We start from the raw sequence: 24260 nt of genomic DNA on the forward strand, positions 1-24260 counted from the left end.
ATCCACAGGATAATTTACCAGCAGGCATGAGGAAGACTTCTGAGGCTGATCTCACACATGAACGAAGGAGACAACAAAACAAGAGAAAAGTAAACCAGCAATAATATATTTAGCATAAGCATATTAACATAAATACAAATATTTGGAAGTGTAAGTAAAAAAAAAAATAAACTCAAAGGTCACAGACCTAAGGCTTTAAAATATTGAATTTGGCCAGTAATCTCTCATAGGTGTATATGTATATATACAGGCAGAGATTTCCAGTTTTTAAGCAATTTGCAGTTCTAGAAATTCTACTAAGGTGCTACTTAGGTGGTGGCTTTACTATACAAACAGTTTTGAAATTACCTGTTGAACGAAGATACTAGAATCATACACTGGCCATAAATTTAGAATTAGAAATAAAGTTTCTGTCCACTTAAATATCCACTTTCTTCAATAAGCTCCCTTATAATAAATTTACTTCTAAAGTATGAGTACAATCTAACAGATGGTTTAATCTAACATAATTTTTTTTTAAGTATGGCTTATTACGAAAGAGAGTGAGTGAATCTGTTTAATTTTCAGTTCAATCATTTAAAATTAAAGTTTTTATTACCAGAGTTCAAATCATAATTTCAAGGACTGTGGGGTTATTCATGATTGTACTAGGAACACTACGGGCCAGTAAAAGATTTCAGTATCTAAACTGAGAGCTACTGAAGTTATCCCAAACTAAAATTGCATCTTGACAATCTCTGTAGTATTGATACCATCAGTTTGACTTGAAAATACTCCAGGTACATAAACGGTAAGTGAACCTTTGTGATCTGATGTACCTAAGGGACGCGCCTATTTTATCCAAAAACTTCAGGATCAAACAAAGCCAATCATGGGGAAGAGACCACAACCCAAGATTACTTTTCCAAGGTAGCTGCCTGAATAGCTATGTTACAGCCTGCTGACACTCACCTGCAAGGAGGTGGTAGATGTGAGTCTAATCCCTGCACACTGAACAGGACACTGAACACAGGATCTCACAGTCCCTGAGCAAGTGAATAGAAGAGGGATTCTGTGACCATCTTTTCTGACCACATTTTAAGTTCAAGATGCAAGCCTTGATCAGTGCTTTTGAGAAAAACAGCAGACCCCAATCTTCTAGAGTGGACTGAGTGTGCTAAAAAAAAACCACCACCCCACCAAACAATCTGAGTAAATAGGGTTTTGCCTTCTTAATTAAGGCTTTGGGTGGTGCTTTCACATGCAGATATAATGTTATACCTGGGGCAAAATGCTATGAAGTATAATGAAAGTAACAACTGTCAATAGGCAATGTTGGACTGCATGAGATTGCAGGTGGGAAGTATCTATGAACATTAGGTTAATATGAACAAAGTCCATACCTCTGTTGCATACAAAGTTGTGGCAAGCAGCCTCGGTTATAGGAAGAGAGAGGTGATAATGACATTGGATTTCAGGTTTCTGAATAGGATTGGATTCATATAGATTAGTTAGAGATCTGTTCAGCATGAAAGATTGTAATTTTTAAAGATTTACAAAACACATTTACCATGTTTAAATTTCACATTTAAAGTTAAAGATGTAATGACATAAAAAAGAATTTAGAATATTGGTTTTATAAGGCCACTATGGGATCATCTGTCCATGTAATAGAGTCTTTGGATGTAAACAGTTGTGGAGATTAGTAACTCAGGTACTAGAGAAGATAACAGGATCTACAAGAGATTCCTAAGAAAATCACAGAACTTTCCCAACAACAAGTCTTTCAGATCCTGCAAAACCTGATGAAGACTAGACAGACTGGCACCTAAGATTCCTGAGAGGCCTGATGGAGTTGCTGTTCTCTGACCATGCCTAATACGTGACCAATATTAGACCCCTCACAAATATAGTAAAGCCAATACCTGCCAGCTGCATGCGAGCTCTGGTTCTCATTCAGGATACTGGAACCTAGATACAATATAAGGCTGCCATCAGCCTGAGGAAATTCAAACCCACTTTCCTCACCACACAGGATACTGTCTTAAACTCAAGGCTATGCTATATCAGGGGAAAGAAACTTTCTAAGCTGCCTGCTAAACCTATGCTACTGCACAGTAAGATAGATACATAGACAGACAGGCAGATAGATAATTCAGGTAGTGACATAAGAGGGAGCATGATTTGACAATCCAGTGGCTAGTATTAAAAAGCATTTAGATAAAATACAGACACAGTCTTTTGATACTGTGGAGAGCTGCTTCACTTCTACCAACACTTGAAAACAGGGAACTGTTATCTCTGAAACACTGCACAGCAACACTTGCTTTCAACTTCAGCTTGACACTCTAGACCTGGCTAATATTTCACACATAGCTTTGTGCTTTGGCATTTAGTACTACAGGTGAGTTCTTGCTTAGTATGTGGGGTTTCTGGATCACCGATTTGAGACACATACTACCCACACAGTGTTCAGACCTAACAATGTGACTAACAAATCCCAGACTCCACTGAAATTTCAGCAATTTGGCTTGTAACTAAATGCACATCTTTCTTTTGATCACACCCTCAATGATTTTTGCTTTGTTGGCCTTCTTTCAAAAAGGAGGTCTTGAGAAATCCCATAACTGCAATCACAGAAGTATGAATATTAGGGAACCTCTTTAAGTTAGCATCACTTTTACACAACAAAATCCCATTCAGACATCAAAGCCTTATTTTCAATGGAGCCTTGGCCTGATGCTCATTCCACAATTTGATGTTTGCCTCTGGAAACTTCCACAGGTTTCACCAGCGCTTGCAACTAATATGTAACATACAAACCACAGGAAAACAGACATGATGAAGCTGCAGACAGTGAAGCCCATGTTAGCAGAAAAATTGAAACTCAGAGCTATCAGGTGTCCGTTAGCAGGCACTCTGCTCTGACACATTTTGGAACAAGGCACTGTAGCTCTTGCATTACCTGTAAAAGGCAAATCAATATTACTTCTCCTGCAGAAAAAGGATACAACTAACCTTGCATTACTACAACATTACATTTACTCCAGTTATATAGAAGATAAATATGAGATGATGTTTTAGAGTTCTGCTGTCCAGTGTGTGTAGCCGAAGTTATTAAATATTCTGTGTAAGTTCTATGCATTAAAATAATTATAAAAATTGCTTTCATATTTTTTAAATCTTGACCAAGAATTCTTACACAATTCACATGGAAGTTCAAATAATAACCAGCAATTACAGTGACACGAAATAGAGAATGTGAGTTACCAGAGTCCAGGGTAGGGAACTTCTAACACAGATTTAATTATCCTGACTTTAGCTGCCTACATAAATTAACCCTAAATTTGCTCAAGTAATGATCACTAAACAAATTCCAATGAAGTTAACAGATGCTCCCCGATTGTTAGAATTTACTTAAATCATGTCATTTGGCGATGTTCCTTCAGTACAGCAGCTAAACAATTGCTGGTAATACTCAGTCTAATTACAAGTTTTATTCATACACTTTGAATAGATGAATATCTATTCAGATATGCATCTTAATTTTCTTTTACTTACCTGTGAGAGATTGACTTGGTCTCATAAGACTTCATACCAATATTGTAATCAGCTTTTTAAATAGAACTAAATGTTTAATATGCACCAATACAACAGAGATTTCTGAACTGGAAAGGTCAGAATTTGTTGCCATAGAAAAATCCGGAAATTCATTTTCACCACAGCAAAATACAAAGGGTTCTTTTATATCTGCAGAATTTATACACTGCACATGTGGCTGGAACTCCTTAAATAAGACTAACAAGTAGTTTTTATATAGCATTTTAAGAAAACAAAAGGTTATTTCACATATAAGCAGTTGCTTGACTGACTTAAAGCTACTTGTATCTTTTTTTTCCCCCCACAGGAAAGGTCACACTGATTTGCCTTTCACAGGTAACACAAGATCCACACTATCTTGTCAGAATAATCACCAAAGCCACTGCAGACTATCTGCAAGCAGATACCTGATAGCTCTCAAACGTCTTTGGGAACACACAGTCATGTTCAGTTTGGTTCGACACAGTTCTTACTCAGTGCTTTTCTAACTGCAAGCGGCAATTATAAAAATCTCCTTGTTTACTATTATGAGTAACACTTTTATATTAGCAGTTATTTTAACCTGTGTTCATTTAGGGGTAGATGAAGCTTTTGCTTAATTATATATATACTTGAACTTTGCCATTTCAAAAATACCCGCAAAACCCACAATGAAATCGGAATGAAAAGAATTGGCCTCTTTAAATGCAAGACTATGGGAATCTTTTGCCATGCAGAAGCCATCAGCCCATGGATATAACAATAAAATTTGATTATAAATGCATGAATTAATAATATTATAATAAGTAGCTAAATAACTATGTTAACTAATAAAAAAACCAATATTGACCAAATTTTTTCTATACTCTTCCAGCATTTTGTATACTACCATCTATTACATGCTACCACATGATACTGGCAACTATTTTATTTCTGTTGGATATCAGTGTACCTGAATTTATCTTTGGCCCCAACTGGGAAGACACATTAATAATTCCAGTCCAGCTGGAAGTAAAATCCATCTGTGATTGCTTCCATATGCATTTTTATCATCCATCAATTAAGCCAAGATTACTTGTATGATTTTCCTCATCAGCAAGCAAGATGACAGAGAACTGCCTTAATGATACCTTTTTTTTCTTATTTTCAAAGTTCTGACAGATTTCTAACATGCTCTGCTTTCATGGATAATCTCTTTATTTCAAGTCAAATTAAAATCTGCTGCTCAAAGCGGAGAAACTTCTGAGAATCACTATCCCATCATAGCCAAACTAAAAAACAAATTGAAGATTAGGCACACATAGGGAAAAAGACATGCAGGTGTCCATTTTGACCTAAACAGTGCAGGCTTGAAGTATTCAGGTTTAGAGTGCAACATGAACCAGGAAGAATCAGGTATGAGAGATACAGTAGCAAAATTGCTAGGGAAAGGAAACGTTAACACTGAGTGCAGAGCTACGCATGGTCTACGTGTCTCCAGCCACCTTCCAGGGTTCCCAGACTGCTTCCTGCTGGCACTACCAGGTTCATTGCTCTGCCTGAGCCCTGAGAAGGTACAGTCACTGCCTCCTTCTCTGTCTAAAAATGGCGCAGGCTTGTTGAACAACCCCCAGGCTGCCGTCTGGGATTCTCCTGAAAAGCAGGCCCTTCAGTGTCAAGGTTTGAATACACACAGACCTGGCAAGGCTGAGGTCTGAACCTAGGAGAATACAGAACCTACTGAAGCTGAACAACAAGAAGCCTAACTGACTGCTCCTACAAAGCAAAACCTATGCTTGCAAAGCAGGCATCAAGCTTACCTTCCAAAAATGCATGCTCATACTACCATCCCTCCAAGATCCCCTCCACACATTTACTTGCTTACCTCATCTACTGGCTTTGTGCTGCCTTGAAATAAGACTCAAAACTTGTTGGGCAGAAGTTCTCGTTTGCAATATGTCTGCACAATTTCTATCACAATAGGGTACCTTTTCCTTGTTGCAGCCAGCAGATGAAAATACAGTATAAAGATAGTTGAGTTTTTCAGCAGATAATTGATTTAACTACATACAGGAAGGATAACCTATTACATTCCTTTTGCACATCTTGAAATATACCGAGAAAGAAGACACGACCATATTCCCTAAAAGGCATGGAAAGACAAAAAATGGCAGGCATAATTCAGTAGTCATGTTAAGAACAGCACTGATATCTAAGTAATATTTACCTTTGTCATTTAAGAAATACTGTATTTTATTTTAAGCCTGGAGGATGTAATGTCAAAGACTCAATCTAAACACTTGTATCAGGACAGTTCTGCATTAATCAAGTTATTTCCACATCCAAACATCAATTCCCTATGCTGAAACACAACTACAACTTCTTGTGTGGAACTGTAACTTGAATGATTTTTTTTCACCCAGGTTTGGCTACTGGAATCAGAGAGCCAAAAAAATACCTTTAACCAGTGCACAATTGCATTTACACAGGTGATGTTACAAATCAGAGAGAGATCTGATCACCATCAGAAGAGATAGAAGCCTCTCACCCTACTCCCGTGCCTTCCAGACTCAGTGTATTGGAAAGCGTGTCCCTTCCTCTGGAACACCATGAGGAAGAACAGATCCCCATACAACTTCTGCACAGAAAGAGTCACTGGAAAACTTGCTTCAGACAAAACACCTCCTCCTCAGAGGCTGGATGTCCTACAATCGTGCCCAGAAAAGGGTGTCCCAGAAAATGACTCTTCATCATAAGACAACTGATTAGCAGAAGTGTAAGAACAGTGTCTGTTGTACTCTACAAAGGAAAATATCAAACTTTGTTGACAATATACGACGGATATTAGATACGACGGATTACAGACAGGCACGTGTTTAACAGAAGAGATGGTCCAATGCTAAATGCATATTTCTAAACACTGAGCACTATACAGCTGCACCGACGCTGCAGACTCCACTTCAGGCTGGGGCTGTAACTCTCCCTGGACTATAATAGCACATAACTGGGTTTTGTCCTCTTCATTTTTGATTTGGATAAATTTCATATTTGTTTTTCAAATCTTATTTCCTATGTTAAAACAAAAGTATGCTTCAAAGTAAAAAAAAAAAACAACACCACAAACACTTGAAAGTTAGGTTTATAATTGCTCATACAAACTTACTGTGGTTCACTTTCATATATATCACAGTAATCACACAGACTTTTAAAAACACATTCTGTAACACTCATTCAGCTTGACTTTCAACTTGAATGTCATTATTTGAACAGTTTTTGTATACAATATAAAAATAATGCTCAAGTACTGGATCAAATGCAAAAATCATCCAGCTGGTGGGAGGCATAGAAAGCATTCCTCTTTCCCACAAATATATATACATATATATTATATTATTAATATACATCAGGCTCACAAAATCTTTTGATAACATAGAAAACTAGAAGAAATAAACTCAATGTTCCACTGAATGTAGGGCAAAAAGATGCTATGAGAAAGGCTTCTTGATTATTATAATGGTACCTATTATTATAAGGACTTACGAGAATGGTGAGATCCCATTTTGTGTAATACTATGGTAAATTTTCCTATGCTCAAATATTAGACAAAAACACTGTATAAGTAGTCATGGAAAAAACAATTCAAGTACTTTTGCAGTATAACAGCTATTATTTGCAACATCTTAAATTCAAATGCTTCCAATTATTTCAAATTTTTTAAAATGGGAAAAAGCCTCAAATTATCCAGGGTTTATTTACAGCTGAACACAAATGGTAATGTGGCATAAATAAGATACAGCAATATTTTTCCAGTGAATAAATGTCCACCTATTCCCAGTCCAAAAATTTGGCCAAACACTCTTCTGAAGGTTCTGAGAATAGCCATTCAACTTCATAGCCCATCTCCAGAAAGAAACACCATCACAGGCATAACAGTCTATCCTCATGGGCTTCTTTTTCAAATCTAAAGCAATAATCTAGCTTTACCCAAATACTAATGCTCACTTTTTCATCCATCAGCAATAGACTTTTTTCACATTACTTCTGGGAAAAAACCAAACAAAAACCACTACCTATCCTACTTTTGTATTCCTGTGTAGTGATTTAATTTTATATGGATGGCCTATATTTGTGATCACTACTGGTCAAGGTGAAAGAGAACCATGAAGAGGGAGGACAGAATTAATGTCATTGATATTTAAGGCCTATGTTTTCCACACAGGATTTACCAGTTTGTTCTCAGCATAGTCAAGCCACGGAGAGAGCTTGTAGGAGCTTAAGAGACATCCAAACTATAATTTCCATCAAGCAATTTAGCCAAATGAGGAAGTTCAGCTGAAAGTCAACTCATCACAAAAACACTACAAGTTGCTTTAACAAAACATCTCAATTTATCAAACTTAAAGGTTTAAAGGAGCTGTGTTTTTCAGCAAGAATAAAAAAAGAATAAAATATTTCTACCCAGCCCTAAGTCATACATTGCTGTCAATCCCTGTCTTCCAAAAATGATGGCTACAAATTTTATATTCTCAGACCTACCCACATCTGTTCATCAATGTGTCATTATGAAGGAATTTAAGGTAGCATACCTTGCATCCTGAGGACAAACACAAAATATGATACATGAAGACTTAAGCTAAAGTATGAGTGACCCAACTACTGTTAATCATATTTTTGGATCTCTTTCTTTTGTACCTCTCAGTGTAACACCAGCACTTCTGGCTGAAAACAAGATTCATTCAAATGCAGATTCATATGTAATGCTACTGGGAAAAAGCTGAAGCATGTATATAGTTTACCTTCATGATTTGTCACATGGTTTACTCATTATTTGTTCCATTAAAAAGTTACTTGCATACCCAAGTCCTAAGTAATGTGAAAAACCTCCTTCACACTAGCTTTAAAGAGCAGTTGAAAACTGAGAACTATGTCAATACTGAGCTGAAAAAAAGTCTCTGAAATGAGAGGATGTTGGACACTTCTGTTTGGCCTCTGGGAGGACAAGTGCATTGGTTGCACAGGCTTAAGGCTGACACTTATCATATCATGCTCACAAATAAAGTAGGTCTGAGATAATGGGGACAGCTAAATAAATATCAGCTTACATAAGCAGGATACACTTTCCACTCCGTAAGTTATAGATTAGCTACCTTACATATATGATTGCAATATTAAAGCCATTTTCCCATTATGCAAAGCATAAGTATGAAATAAGAAAAAATATTAATATTGGTCTCTGTGTAACAAAAATATAAGCTAATGAATAAATTTTTTTCCAAGAGAAAAAACAGCAGGAAAAATGGCTTTAAAAGAAGTCATCAAAAAATACGAGTTCTAATTACATCATGTGGATCAACTTATTGAAATAACTTTCTAGGCCACACAAGGTAACTTCAACTCACACACAAAACTGGTACATTTCTAAAAACTGTCATTTGCACTTTGACTATCTCTTCCGTGTAAACTGGCACCGCGGATCTAGTCCGCATGCCCTCGCTAACCTACCCAGGACACAACCTGCAACATCCACGAGCTGTCCTCTGGCTTAGGTTTTCAAACAAAGGACTAAAAGAGTATATTTTACAAGAAAGCTAGAGCCTTAAGTGGATATTTAAATGAGTACTACTGTACTAACGGTTGAAAACTTTAAATGGGTAGTAATGGTAATTTTTAAGGACAGACAATTGAATTGTACCTAGAACTTTAGTTAGGTCCATCATTTCTCATCAGACACTTCTACCACCAAGACTGCAACGGCTTAGGCAACTAAGAATCACTTCATTTCTAGAAGCTGAGATCTGAATAATTTTAGAAGCTGTGATAAGTTTTTGGGTTGTAGAGCTATTTTTAATAACAGCCAAAGCATTATTAATCTTATTTTCTAATGCTTTTTATTTAGAAAACAATACCTGCAAATCACTGGTGTATGTTTTTGTTTGTTTCTGACACAGCAAAGGAACTTCCCAACCCTGACAGTGATTGCCCAATTAAAGCTTCCTGATGATTTGATTGCTATTAATTTAATGTTAGACTAAATCTGCCTGGTTACAAGCAAAGGCCTTCATCTTGTAAATCAGGGCCTCACCAACTGCAGCAGGGCTCCCTGTGGGAACACAACGTGCTCACATGGACTGCACTGCAGCCTTGAGACTTGTCAATGCTCTGAACCGCCACACTGAGCAGGGAAGAAGGGAGGAGAAATCAATTTTTTTGAATGTGTGGCACCAATTAATGGGATTAATAGCACTCCCAGGCACTGAGGCAGCACAAAGAAAGAAGAGCAAGCAGAAGGGCCATAATGAGCTCAGGGCCTTGCTGTGAAAACTCCTAAACCGTGTGAAGACTCTAAGAGCCAGAGGGGTTTGCAGTCTCTGTGCAGATAAACAAGACAGACAGGAAGGGGAAACACAAGCACAGAATAATACATGATAATGCAGCGGGACAGCAGTAGCAGAAGTAGGAACAGCAGCCAGATAACATTTCAGTACCCTAACTACTGTATATTTTATTTCCTCTCCTGACTTCTTAACTTTTTCTTCAGCGTTTAAGTAAATGTTAAGTAGATCTTCATTTTGGCCAACTTCATTTTTCTAATCTTTTTTCTATTATCATAAGGAAACACAGAATAAAATAAATTCTCTTGAGTTTCTTATTTACCTTTGTTCCTTTTTCTCCCCTGCCTTGTCTTTCAGGAATTCCTCCTTCACAGGATAAGAAATCGAGATTAAATCTGTTACTCTAGCAATTTAGTCTTGTCTTTGTGTATCCCTTCTTTGTTCCATATTGGTAAGTCTCCATTCAGCCTTTGTCTCCAAATAGCTTCACTATCTTACACTTTTGTGGTGGGTTGACCCTGGCTGGATGCCAGGTGCCCACCAAAGCCACTCTTATCACTCCCCTCCTCAACTGGACAGGGGAGAGAAAATATAACGAAACACTCATGGGTCAAGATAAGGACAGGGAGTTCACTCAGCAAGTACCATCACAGGCAAAACAGACTTGACTTGGGGAAAAAAATAATTTAATTTATTACCAGTCAAATCAGAGTAGGATAATGAGAAATAAAAGCAAATCTTAAAAACACCTTCCCCCACCCCTTCCTTCTTCCCGGGCTTAACTTTACTCCCGAATTCTCTACCTCCTCCCCCTGAGTGGTGCAGGGGGATGGGGAATGGGGGTTGCGGTCAGTTCATCATCCGTTGTTTCTGCTGCTCCCTCCTCGTCAGGGGGAGGACTCCTCACACTCTTCCCCTGCTCCAGCGTGGGGTCCCTCCCACGGGAGACAGTCCTTCACGAACTTCTCCAACGCGAGTCCTTCCCACGGGCTACAGTTCTTCACGAACCGCTCCAGCGTGGGTCCCTTCTTCGGGGTGCAGTCCTTCAGGAACAGACTGCTCCAGCGTGGGTCCCCCATGGGGCCACAAGTCCTGCCAGCAAGGACTCCTCTCTCCATGGGTCCACAGGTCCCGCCAGGAGCCTGCTCCAGCGCGGGCTTCCCATGGGGTCACAGCCTCCTTCGGGCATCTACCTGCTCTGCCATGGGGTCCTCCATAGGCTGCAGGTGGATATCTGCTCCACTGTGGACCTCCATGGGCTGCAGGGGGACAGCCTGCCTCACCATGGTCTTCACCACAGGCTGCAGGGGAATCTCTGCTCTGGTGCCTGGATCACCTCCTCCCCCCTCGTTCTTCACTGACCTTGGTGTCTGCAGAGTTGTTTCTCTCACATCTTCTCACTCCTCTCTCTCTGGCTGCAACTGCTACTGCCCAGTAACTTCTTTTCCCCCTTCTTAAATACATTATCCCAGAGGCGCTACCACCATCGCCGATTGGCTCAGCCTTGCCCAGCTGCAGGTCTGACATGGAGCTGGCTGGCATTGACTTTATCGGACATAGGGGAAGCTTCTAGCAGCTTCTCACAGAAGCCACCCCTGTAGCCCCCCCCACTACCAAAACCTTGCCACGCAAACCCAATACAACTTTGTATTAGACTACAGGCATTATTACCTACTGGCATTATTCTGAACCGGTGCACGCTTAGGAGGAGCTCTGAAACACCGTTTTTTTCTTCTGGGGGCTCTACATCATGCAAAAGGATGTGTCTTAAAAAGATACTCAGTGAGTGAGTTGCAGCCTGCCATCTCTCCAAGGTTACTCCTGTGCAGAGTGCGTCCTCAGCACAATTATTGGTGGTGTTTCATGATGGCACACCCAGAGGAATTTCTGCATCTGCAAACCTTGGTTTTGTCCTCAGCCTGCGTTTCCCTGGACATCTCTGCTTTGTCCTGATTAGGCAGGAAGGACAAGATTCTTCAGAATGCTTAGGAAGATGAATACCCAGGTCGCACTGGGTGTATTGAGCATGTCACGCTCAACTGACCTGGACACGTACAGTTAATACAATGTGTCTGAACAGGAACATACAGCACCTACTGCATTTATGCAGGATCTTTGTCCAGCGCACATGGGATTCTCAGGTGTGTCCCAATGCTTCAGAGCATCTATATGCATTGCGTAGCACGTGCACATGCACACACACACATATTTCAGTCTGAGAAATCCCAGTAAACCCAGTCACAGAAATCCAGTAATCTTATCCTGTCTCTCTCTTTTCTTCTCCTTCAAATGAAACTATAGCCTTACTCACACCTGTGCCCCCCAATTCCATCTCTACAAAACTATCACAGAATCTGCCTCATAAATTTTTTTTCTTCCTAACTGCCCTATCCATAATTGTTTCCACAGGTTCCCTCCTAAGGTCATCTACAGATGAAACTACCCTTCCTTTTCAGTTCTATGAACCATCTCCCAAGTCTCCAGAAGTGACAGCTTCCACTTATTTAGGCTTCTAGGACGAATTCTGCTATCAAAAATACAGAGCAGCTATTCCGCATTAGTGCACCAAAAGAAACACGGAACTTAGAATTCAGGATTCCTTTCTTTGAGATAGATACCTGACTAGAGGAATCCTTCACAACCATCAGTTCACCTCTCCACTCATACAAATGTCAGCAGAGACGCAATGCCTATCAAATTGGAGTGCAATGCAATCTTGATGAAGGAGTTTGTGGCACAGCAGCCAGTGTTAATAGTAGTGCTAAGGACACCTTTAACTTCCTGGCAAATCTATACCCAAGCAGTGTTGCCAAGATCAAGTACTAGAAGTATGAGTCAGATGGTGCAAAATATGCACATTTCTTTAGATGATAAGAAGTTATATATTCTTGTATTTGCCCTGTGTTCCTCACCCTTCGGTCATACTCTCAGCAACCACAAGCACTAGAACCTTTTTTTAAAAAAAGAAAGTAGGGACTGAGATTATGAGAAAAAAAAATAGAAAAGAAAAAGAATGCATTGGCAACATAGCATTAATCTTTGTCATCCTATCCCCTTCCATTTCCTATCCATTCTCACTTTCACACTTAGTGTATTCATATGGTCCATTTCCTCCTAATTCGTTAGGCCATCCTCCCTAATTATTCAATTCTCTCTTCTGCTCCTTTACAGAAGGGACTGGGCTGGAGTCCATGACATCTTGCTGACCTATGGGGAACTGCACCTTTAAAAGGCAAGATCCATATGAAGCTAACTTAAGCACACAAGCTCCTGGTACACAGGGCTGAACAGTTAGTTAGAACTCATGGAATGATTTGGAGATCACTTGTGCCCATCTAGCAGCTTGCTACTGGAGAAAAAGGCAGCTGTACTCCTCACCCTCTGGCCACCTACATTTTCTCTCCTGAGTCAATGCCGTGCTCCTCATCAGACCACACGGTGACCCACCAAGCTAAACCAACTGAACATTTTTCACTTCTTTGCAGATTTCCTTTTCTTCTATTTCATCTTCCCAAACTGGGTAACTGTAGTATGAGACAACTGCCAGTTCTGGAACAAGGACAGCAGGAATGGGCAGCCAGCAATGAAGATGAACAGGACCTGCAGCAAGTGGCTATTAGATCAGCCTCACAACCTGCAGTTCTGCATACTAAATCACCAGAGTGTCTGGAGTAAAACAAGCTATGAGAGGAGGAATGATTCAATTAAAAAGGCTTCAATACAGCTGAAAGACCCAAACTCTTATGATTCCTGCCCCAGAAAACAGCTCCTCCAGAAGCCAACAAAAGAGCTTGATAAGCATATTGTTCCAGCCACTATAGAGAAATTTGGTCCATGAATAGAGTGATTTTACTCATTGAATATTGCAGGGAGCTGGCAAAATGAGGAGAGAGAAAGAATGCTTCATGTAAATACACAAGAAGGTAACAATTTCCACTCGCCATATGGACAGAAATTTTATAAGAGGTAGCTAATGTAAAATAGCCTTCTACTTATCATGGGTAAGCGAGTTCACATGCATTCTTCATTTTGTATGGGCATTTCCCATAATTGTAGCACATTTCGTCACAGTGCTATGTAAAGTTTTGAACATAACTGACGTGTTTCACTGGAAACTCTATGTTTAATGCAAAGATAATACTTGAATTTTATGTGAACAGGGAAAGAAAACTGCCCAAGCCAACAGAAGAGCAAAACCAGAAGAGCATCATAACTTCAGCCTAACAACTCTGCCTGAACACTTTTGGATGGAACTAAAAATAGGTATTCAGTGAAACTGAGTAGCCAAAGGAGAAATTAACACAGCACGGCATATGGTACCTGGCATAAAAGTTAAGGCCATCAAAAATGTGACTGTTGCAAGATTTTAAAAGGATATTACCCTCTATACTGAGAGCAGATACGGATGTTGGGTTGTCTTAGCAAAGGCATGGGTGTGCATTTCAAGTGATCGTGCTCTTTTCCTACGTCCTAGAATTAAACTCATGAATCCTCGTTCCTCCTATCAAATGAGTGCTGCTTTTCGTCACCTTCAGTAATGTCTGAAACAGCACACTGCCTTAGTCAGGAGACCAACAGTTTTGTAACAATTCTATTTGAAAATGATTTTGCTTTCAGCTGAGTTTTAACTGTTTCTCATGGTTTTAGGTAGAGAAGCATCTTCTCTTAACACAGAAGATATCCCTCTCTCATACTTCACAGCTAGAAGAATAAGAAAGTGTACATCTGTGCAAGGGGGATAATACAGAATACAGTCAATAACACCTCATTTTTATCTGGGTATTACAGACATTACGGGGTTTGGGTAGTCTTTGTTCCAAAAGTTGGGGAACATAAAAATGCCTGAAGCCACCTCTCAAGTCCAGAGGTAACAAAGTATCTCCATTACCTCTCACTCATACAAAAACACATATGCTTTCCCAAAAAAATAAAATATCACAGGACCAAAAAAAAAAAAAAATCACTATACAAAAAACCCCGCACAATCACTAGACAAATGAAAATGAGAAATTATTGGTCCCCACCTTTTCATTTACATAAACAAGACAGAAAATGAAAAGTATCGAGTGGGAAGAAAAGACATTGAAAAAACGGAAAGAGTATTGATTAGACCTTCAAAATTAGAGGCAAACTGTAAAAGAACATGATGTTAAAATGGTCTTAAATGTTACGTTTCTAACTCAATTCTTTAACGCTTCCGTTTACCAAGTAACACTTTTAAAAAATGCAAGCACTAATAACAGGTGTCATTCTAGGTGCGTCTTTTTAGTCAATGCGCAGATAAAGAAGCTAACTAAGAAACCCACTTGCTCCAGAACAGTAAAGAAGCGCATCACACGTGGCAGAAATGCCAGTTAAGGTACTAGCTGCCCCCTTCCCTTTCAGAAGCTCCAAAACAACTAGAAGGCTGAGACTGTGCTGACTCTGGGGTACGGATAGCATCTAGCCCACTTGGAAAAGCATAAATCAGTAACAGCAAAGAACACATTAGAAAAAATTAAAGACTCGGTTAAAGCCGTTAAAGTTTTTTATTTAATATTTGATATTTAAATTTGTCCTTTGTACCAAAAGACTGGATTAATCAAAAGAAACAAAACAGTTGAAGAGCTTACTTCAGGTTTAACTAACACCATGCATTAAATATCATCCAAAGCTTGGAAGAGACTTCATAATGTGATAAAACACGAAGAAAAAAAGAGCAGTAGTAACGGGCTTATTTTGATCCAGACTGATTCATTACTACACGGGTTGGCAGACAAAAACTCAAAATCATCATTGTCCCAGTGCATGTCCTACAGCAAAGACATTAGACTCATGGCATTTTATTTTATTTTAAACAGGAACATCTGCTAGCTCTAGACCTTAGCATTGAGCAGCCAGGCTCTGCTGGTACATGATGGTGAGAGCAACTCAATTGAGAACTACCTCTCATTTTCCCAGCTATTTTTTATGGCAAGCTAGTTATGCCTTCTGCTTGCCCTCTCAAGAAACAAAGTAATTGTCATTTTGAGAGTTTAAAAACATTAGAAGTTAATGTAACAAGAGGAAGTTATTATGATTCTTTCATTTTATCATTCCATATTTTAGACACAATACTTCAAATTTAATAATTACTATTAGACAAAGAATATAACTTTGATTTTTATTTCTTTGTGTGTCTTCTGCCCAGAAGGAATTTTTTTTAAAAAGCAATTAAGAAAGCCCACATTTCCCTTTCAGGAAAGTAATGTTTTTGCCACTGTGGAAACAAGGTTTATGTGATTATCATCTATGTTTGTGACCACACAAATGCACACCTGTATCTGTGATCTCTTTCACTGTCTCTTTCCAGTATTTTTTTAAACCTTCGACTAATTTCAGACAAATTCCCAGAGGAGTAGACGTCACAAAAATGCAAGTTCTTTCAAATGTTGAGAGATTAACTAGTCAGGTAGCAAGAACAAAACATGTGATTTTCCTCATTCAGGAACAACCTCTTTTCTTAAACTCAGATTCTACAGGAGAAAAGAATTATGAATGCCTCATCCACAGGGATATTTCTGACAACTTTTGCATCTTGTTGGTCACCACAAAACCCAAGCAAAATGCATAAAGCCATTGTTCATGGAACTGTTTGTTCCATGAAAAGTGCCTGTCTACAGTTTTAATTAGGGTTTTCCACTTGTTTTCCCTTAAAGACAAGTTTACCAAGGCAACTATCAGAACACACAGTGAATTCTCCGAAAAGCAAAGGACATCTCTGCACCATTTTCTTCCATTCGACTTTCATTCCCCTTAAGTAGGTCTTTTACTTCAGTGCACATCAAGGCTACCACAAAGTCCTACTGTAGCAGAAAACAAAAAAAAAAATCAGAACTTACATATGATTCCCTACCCCCACTGTGTAACACTGTGGCATTTCTAGATCACTGCTGGTTTCCACACATCCTTTGAAAAACAGCTAATATTGGCTCCTCTGAAAGAGAGACTGCCAGGCTGAAACAATGTCACCGGGTAATCTAGTTACTACCTAAAACGATGCTCGTGATGTCTAAGTACTGAAAAACTTGGTCTTCCAAAGGCTCCATCTAGCTGCCTGAAATTAAATGCTTCTCTATGTAAATTCACATCATCCAGAATACAGACCCTTTCATGCTAGCAACAGAATCTAACCAATTAAGCATAATACCAAAAGAAAATGATTACTTGAGCAAGCTCAAAAGAAAATAATTCTTTGAGAGCATCCGTATCATTCACATAGCAGATATTGCCGCTTAAAACATAATTTGATACTGTGAGGAATCTTAAACTGGTAAATGAGACACTCAAGTTAACTGTGTCTACATTTGTGTATTTAAGAATTGAGGGCGAATGTTGCTTCAGAAGACGGTCCAAACTCCAAAATTCATTCCAAAACTTTGACTAACTCAGTCACAAGGTGCACTATAAATACTGTTAGTCACCAAACAGGTGCATTAGGATGTGTTAAGGTTTAAGTCAGAAGCATAGTTATTTTATTTAAATAAAATAATGGAAGCCAGTGTATAATATACACCAATAATGCCATCTCATTTAGGAAAAAAACCACCGTAAATTTAAAAAAAATTAGTTTCCTATTATATTTGCTTCAGGAATTTTGTCTGCTAAAAGAAAACAAGGTAAGTGTGGTAATATGAACACAGCCTTTATGTTGTTCAAAATAAAAATTATAGTTCTAAACCCACATTACTTCGAGAAAAATTCTTAGGTAACCACAGGTTTGGTATGTTTATTTTGAGAAGAGTTATTTTGGTTTTTTATAACTCAAAGAAATTACAGTCTTCTGGTTTGCATAACAACAATGTACCTGCCGGATGCTTTTTAGCTGCAGTTCTATAAATGAGAAAATTCCAAAACACTAAATTTATCTCGGAGCTCTTGAAGATTTATTGCAATCTGTTCTTAAGAGTGCTGATCCAGCTTTCAAATTCACAGAAACTAACTGTCAGGTTGCCCAAATGAGAACATAACTGGATGCTGAAAAGATATAGTCATACAGAAGTCTAGATGTACGGATACTCACAGGCAGCAGGATTATTCATTGAGATTATTAGCACACAAAAGAATTTGTTGGATTGGATGCTTGAAATGCAAAGTAGGTCAACACTTCACTCAGACAGAAATGAGTGGGTGCTGATTCTGAATACTCTGTCCCAGCCAATTTTAAGCGCACACCTCCTGTTCACATTTTAGAAAGATGGAAAAAAACAACAGTGAAGCTTCATCGCAGAAATAATTCATATTTAGAATTCTTGTTACATTCCAAGTTAAATCTAAAAAAAAAAAAATCTAAAAAAAAAAAATCAGGTAGTGCTATGCTACGTGTTACCACAAAAATCTCATGAGAGGCGTTTCTAAAGGGCATTCCTCAAATCTAAACTAAGTGTCTAACCACAGTATTCTCAGATGCCAATAATCTCTTACAGAAAGATGTTTAAGCTTTCAAAAGCAAAAGGAAAAAAAAATAAAAACCACAACACACAAAACCTGCATAGAACAGGATAAGCCACCTCATGAAACCTGACAGAATTTAAGGGGTTAACTTAAGACCTTACTGTCAGCACTAACAACACCTGCATGGCCTGGGGCATTTAGAAGTTGACCTATAGGGTTCAGAGGAATTTTACCTGCAAAAACCTTAGGCAGCTGTAAGATGAAATGGCAGAGAAGTAACAGTTTTGAAAAAACACAATTTGAGGACCTACATTCAACAGGGGGAAACAAGGCTGAAGTATGGAAGTTGTTTTGCCATCTGTCTTGACTCTCAAAATTGACACAGTCTCAGATGTACACACTAATTCCTACCCACCTTCCTTCCCACCTCTCTAAGGCATAAATAAGAATTTAACTAGTAAAAATGTTTGGAATCAAGTGAATCTGTGTGTTACCATTCATAGCTGAGTGGATAGGACTTCCTACTATCTGTTAACAGGTACTGGTAGTCAGTAGAAGACTGATGCCTGCTGAGTCAGCCTAAGCTCATTAATTCTTTCTCCAGAAGGTTACTCCTACCTTTCTTTACAGAGATGGAAACAACTTTTTAACCAAGGGAGGGCCTACAGTCTTCCTGCATCTCACATGTCAGGACTTCTCTTGAACACTTCTCTTTTACACAAGTTAGAAAGCTAATTCAAGTGTCAAACCATACAAAACTTCAGCAAAGAAATACAACTGAACTCATCTGCCTATGCAGCATGCCCTGAAGGTAAAAAAAAAAAAAAAAAAAAAAAAAGATGAAGTCCAAAAGAACAGATGTTCTTAAGTAGATACTGCTGGTTAATGAAGTACAAAAAGCCCTAACCATGGTAACAGAAGGCCACAAATACAGGACAGAATGGAGAAAAGAGACACTACCAGGATAACTGCAAGCAACTGGAACAGAATGACCAACTAGCAACTAACAGCATCTACTCCTCTTGACTGTAATGCAGGGGAATTGTACTTCTACTCTTGACTGTAATGCAGGGGAATTGTACTTCATCATCAGGAAACCACCGACTGTTCCAGCCATCAGCTAACTGTGCCTGCGTAACTGCCTAAGATGTAGATGCCTATGGTGTAAAGTCCTCCTGATCACTAATCATTCATTATGCAAGTATGCAATACAATCTGTTTATGCATCACCATCCCTGCCTTCATCTCAGAAAGCCTGCATGTCCTCTTTCCACTTTCTTTTTTCCTGTGACTGCCCTCAATTACCCAATATTATTTTACGCACTCCCTAAAATGTTGGCTTGAAGCATATATTGAGCAATTATAGTCACAACCTGCTCAGCAAATAACACTGCAGAAAACTGAATCCAAGTCCACTCTGTTCTGACTTGGTATTAGAAAATTAGTACTCACTGCAAAAAAAGATGGCTGTCATCCATGACAAGTGGTGATTAATTAGCATCAAGAACAGAAGTGGTGTAAGAAAATGCTAGCTGATCCTGAATGAAAGACGAAGCACAGGTCTCTCTTCTCAATGTGTCAGAACTTTTAGAGACGTGAAAAACTGATGCGTTAATGAATATATCTGACTGTGAACACATGGTATTCTTGATACACCACAATGCATATATAATAGGAATACTAGCATAGAGCATAAAGCTTCACCCTATGCACAGTCTTTGATCAATTCCCATCAACTTCAAATACATGTCTTCCCCTTACTAAGGACTACAAGATCAAGCACAGGTTGTAGATCTTAAAAAAAAAAACTGTTGAGAACAAAAAATACATCACCAAAATGAAATATATAAGTAGATTTTAAATGGCTAATCAGGAAGTGGAGGAGACAAGAATTACGATCCTCTTCCTCCCAGTGTTATGGATTAAAATAACTTTGAACAGCTACATGAATGCTACAGCCTTGTATCTTAAATCCACTCCCTAGTATTCAGGTCTAAGTGGATTTCACACAAAAATCTCTTCCTGGTATACAGGAGTCCGCTAACAACCTGTAGACAGCCTGCAAGGTTATGTGAAGAGCCTTCCACAGATTCCTTCTACCATGATGACATTCTTACATTACAGTGATTAGTGAAATATTTAGTGATATATGAAATGCTGTAACAAATACAACTTCTTCATTTTTTCCTCCACTATTGATAACTAAAGCATCCTACTATTTAAACAATAGAGATGAGCTTCTTACACTACTGAGAAACTAGGTTAAAACACAGTGACTCACAACAGTGATGTCAAGTAGTTTGTTTGAATTTTAACGTGTAAAACAATGGGTTAAGAAAATTTAGAAGAAAATGACAGTTGTCAAGGGCCTAACTCCTCAACAACCCCAAGGCACTTAATTCCCATTGAAATATACAGGAGTCAGTTACGTATATAGCCGTAGCAACTGTGTTGATTGAACAGTCTTTTATTCAGAAATTGAACCGCACAAATGTTTCAGTTTCTATGAATTCTAGAACTAGAAAAATCACCTGCTGTTCCCTAGTACCCAGTTACCATTCCATCAAATGGGGTTTTATTTATTGCAAAATGAAAATATCTAACACCTCTGACACTGAGCCAACATAATCTGTCACAACAGCCTCAGCCCATGCAAAATAGAAAAACTGACCCTTAGCGAACAGTTTTCTAAGAAAATTTGAACCTTTCTTATGAGGGTTGGCAAATGCTACCCAAAACACAGACTGAAGACAAGGCATCCACCACACCAGAATAAAAGAGATTTCATACGTAGTAAGCGTGATTGAGAACAAGTTAAATACTGAAAAAGGGAGACTTGTGTCTTCGGATAATACTGCCAGAGTATAATATATGTGCATTTAGATGTAAAAACTGTATGAGAAACAGGATGATAAAATGGTAACAATCACGATTGCTCTAGTACCCTTTAAAATTCTAAGTATTCATAGCTTATGCACAGAAATAGTAAAATATGCACATCTGTGCATCTACAAATCCAAGCAAGTGCATCTTTGTAAGACCAAGGAAAATCTATAGCAAAAATACGGTTCCCAAGTGTATGACTGCAGATAAAAAATTCAGAAAACACCATCGACACGGACTTTTCGGAGGACAGATTTCCTCCCGAGTGCCCGGTCCAGAGGGCGGGTTTCCCGGTGGGCAGGCATCCACCTCTCCCTCCTCGCTAGCCGGTCACGGAGGGACAGCGCCTCGGGTCTCGCCCGCGGGCCGTGCGGCGCCCACGCCCCCCGCGGCTCGCTGCTCAGCGCTGCCGCCCTGGAGACGGTGGGGGGGGGGCTTGGGAGCGCCACCTCCCCCTCACAGCGCACGGAAGGTGAGCCGGTACGCGGCTCCCCGCGGCCCGACGGCCGGGGCCGGGCCGCCGTCCCACCACCGCGCGGTTCCGAGGCCGGGGGGGGCCTCCAGGGACTGGGGCCGCGGGTGGGAGGGCGAAGGGGCAGCTGTTTCACGACCCGCCCGGGCGCTTGTGAAGCACAGAGCGGCGCGCCCGTGGCGGGGCGAAGAAGCGGGGCACATCCGCGGGATAGGCGGGAAGGGAGGGCTGCGGGAAGGCAGGGCTGCGCGGAGCTCCGACACTCGGAGGGGCGTGGAGGAGGGACACGAGGGCACACGCGTGGTGCGGGGCGGCAGGGCCGGGGGTGGCGGCGCTGCCCTGCCCTCCTCTCCCCGGCCGGGCAGACGCCGAAGCGGCGCCTCAAACTCGTCCTCGCCCCTGCGCTCACCTGTGCTGCGCGGGGAGCCGCGGCCATCGTGGGGGCATCCCCGCCTCCACCGCGGAGGAGCCGGCCGGCAAGAGCGCACCTTACCTCGAAGAGGGGACCGATCTTATTCTTCTCCAGGTAGGCTTGGATCCTGGTCTGCTGGTGAGACGCCATGAAGAGCTCCGGAGGCGGGGGCTGGAGCTCCTCTCCCCCGGCGGCGGCTGCAGTCCCTCCGGCTGCTCGCGGCTCACTCCCCCGCCGCCCAAGGGCTGCCACAGCGGGAGCGGGGGGAGGCGCTGCGAAGGGGCGGCAGCCCGAAGTCCCCGGGACGGAGCTAACTCAGGTAACCGGGGGGCGGGAGGAGGTAGCCGGGTGCCAGTCGCCCGCTTAACTGGGCGCGGGCCGGCGGCGGGCTGTCTCCCCTCAGGGAGCAGCGGGCGGGCGCTGCCTGGAGCAGAGCATGGTGCAGGGAGGAGAAGAGCTGCAAAGGCGGCCCCGGAGCCCGCGCCGCGCTCTGTGTCTGTCTGTCTGTCTGTCTGTCTGTCTGTGTGTATGTATGTATGTGTGTGCGCGCGCGCGCCTGTGCCTGGCAGCGCCTTGGTTACGGGAACAGCCGCGACTCGAGCTGCCGCCCTCGCCACAGCGCCGCTCCCGAAGCCAATGGCCGGGGGCTCCCGTCAGCGCCGCGGCCGCTGGCGCCCGAGCTCCGGCGCACAAAAGGCGGGAGCGAGGGAAGGGGGAGGAGAGCGGGCGGGAGGTGGGGGCTGCTCTGCCCCCTTCCCGCTGCTGCTGCTCACCTGCCTTCCCGGGGACGGGCTTCTCCCTCAGCGGAGCTGAGTTCCCGCTTTACCAGGGGCGCTGCCTGCGGGCCGGCGTTTTGCCAGGGACCCCACCCGGCTCCGCTTCCCTCAGCCTGGGAGTCCTGCGGGCGGGGGGGGTGAGGGCCGCGGACCGCCCGGCGTGAGGGGCCTGACGGGCACCTGAAAACTTCAGCTGGTGGAGGGTCGCGGGGGAGCGGAACGAGTCTCTCGGAGAGCACGGAATGGGGGCGCAGGGACTACACCCAGTGCTCTTCCTTAATTTTTGTTTAAATTATTTTTAAATCTTAAAATGCTGCCTTTCTTATGATGCCAATGAAATTCCCAATTAGGGACACCGAGCATCTTAATACAATAATTCAAGTAGCTATGTAGGTGCAACCTGGTCGCAGGTTGTGTCGAGTTCCCTCCAACAGCTAAGGGCTCTCGTCCAAAATCCAGTGGAGTAAATGAGAAATTTCCAGCTAGCTTCAGGGAGTAGTGAGTTAACGGCTACATCAAAGAAGCAATATTTATTCTTTCTCCACTTCGAGTAATTAGTTCCCCACCTTTTCTGGAAGCAGAGTCATAACCAGCTTTTTTTCCTCTCTCTCTCTTTAGAGGAGAACAAACAAAAACATGCTTCTCGGGATTTGACACTTTGTTCTTCTGCAATAACTGATTCTGCTGTACCAGCATTCACCTGATAAAAAAAAAAACAGTAAAAAAGACATCTTATTTTTTCATAAGAATTTTTTAAAAGCACAGAATAGCTTTGAAGAATATTGGGAACATTCAGCACATCTGCTGAATCAGGCTGCCTGCTCCCAATCAAGCAGTGTTCTGCAAATGCAAGAGTACAAGCCTCTCCTGATTCAGAAGCCGTTAAAGGATGAATTTTGTCAGGAGTCAAAAGACTGTGAGTTCTGCTCCCACAACCATTGACTGCTGTTTGACTTCAAAGTCCTCCTTACTGACCTAAAACTCATGCCTCTACCTAGAAGGAGGTCAGGTGTAAGTGCATTATAAAGAGAGTTTGCAGTGCACCCTGTAACATAAGCAATAGCTTGTAGAATTCTTTAATGGTTTTGCTGGAACGTGCTCAGTTTCACTGCTCATCCCAGTCTTAGTGAGGCAGTGTGTTTATTAGCCATAGTAGCCACTAAAAAATGGCGGGTTTTTATTTGGATTTTTAGTGTGTGGGTAGTCTTCTAAAATTCGTATCAGCTCAGAGTTTTACCATATCATCTCCAGCAAAGTACAGCTGCTTTGCCTGGTGCCACTTAAATAATATGGTGCTAAGCTAGTTTAATCAGCCTAATGAGGATCATACAATCATAAGGGTAATTGCCACTGATGCAGGTTCTCTATAGTGGCTCTAATGATTCCCATCAGATGAGGATGTTTGTAAAATTTCACAAATCTCACCAGAACCCAGA

The 24260-nt window shown here is 41.0% G+C and overlaps 1 protein-coding gene across 1 annotated transcript in view; it reads right to left on the reverse strand.

Annotated features, from left to right (window-relative positions):
- The window catches only part of C2H8orf34 (chromosome 2 C8orf34 homolog), a 163745-nt gene extending 141547 nt beyond the window's left edge, over positions 1 to 22198 (reverse strand). The window contains exon 1 of the mRNA XM_050892351.1: positions 22130 to 22198. Coding sequence (XP_050748308.1) covers positions 22130 to 22198 — 69 coding nt within the window. The remainder of the gene's footprint in view (positions 1 to 22129) is intronic.
- Between the last annotated feature and the right edge of the window lie 2062 nt (positions 22199 to 24260).

Source organism: Gymnogyps californianus, chromosome 2, assembly GCF_018139145.2.
Source record: "Gymnogyps californianus isolate 813 chromosome 2, ASM1813914v2, whole genome shotgun sequence".
NCBI classification, from domain to species: domain Eukaryota; kingdom Metazoa; phylum Chordata; class Aves; order Accipitriformes; family Cathartidae; genus Gymnogyps; species Gymnogyps californianus.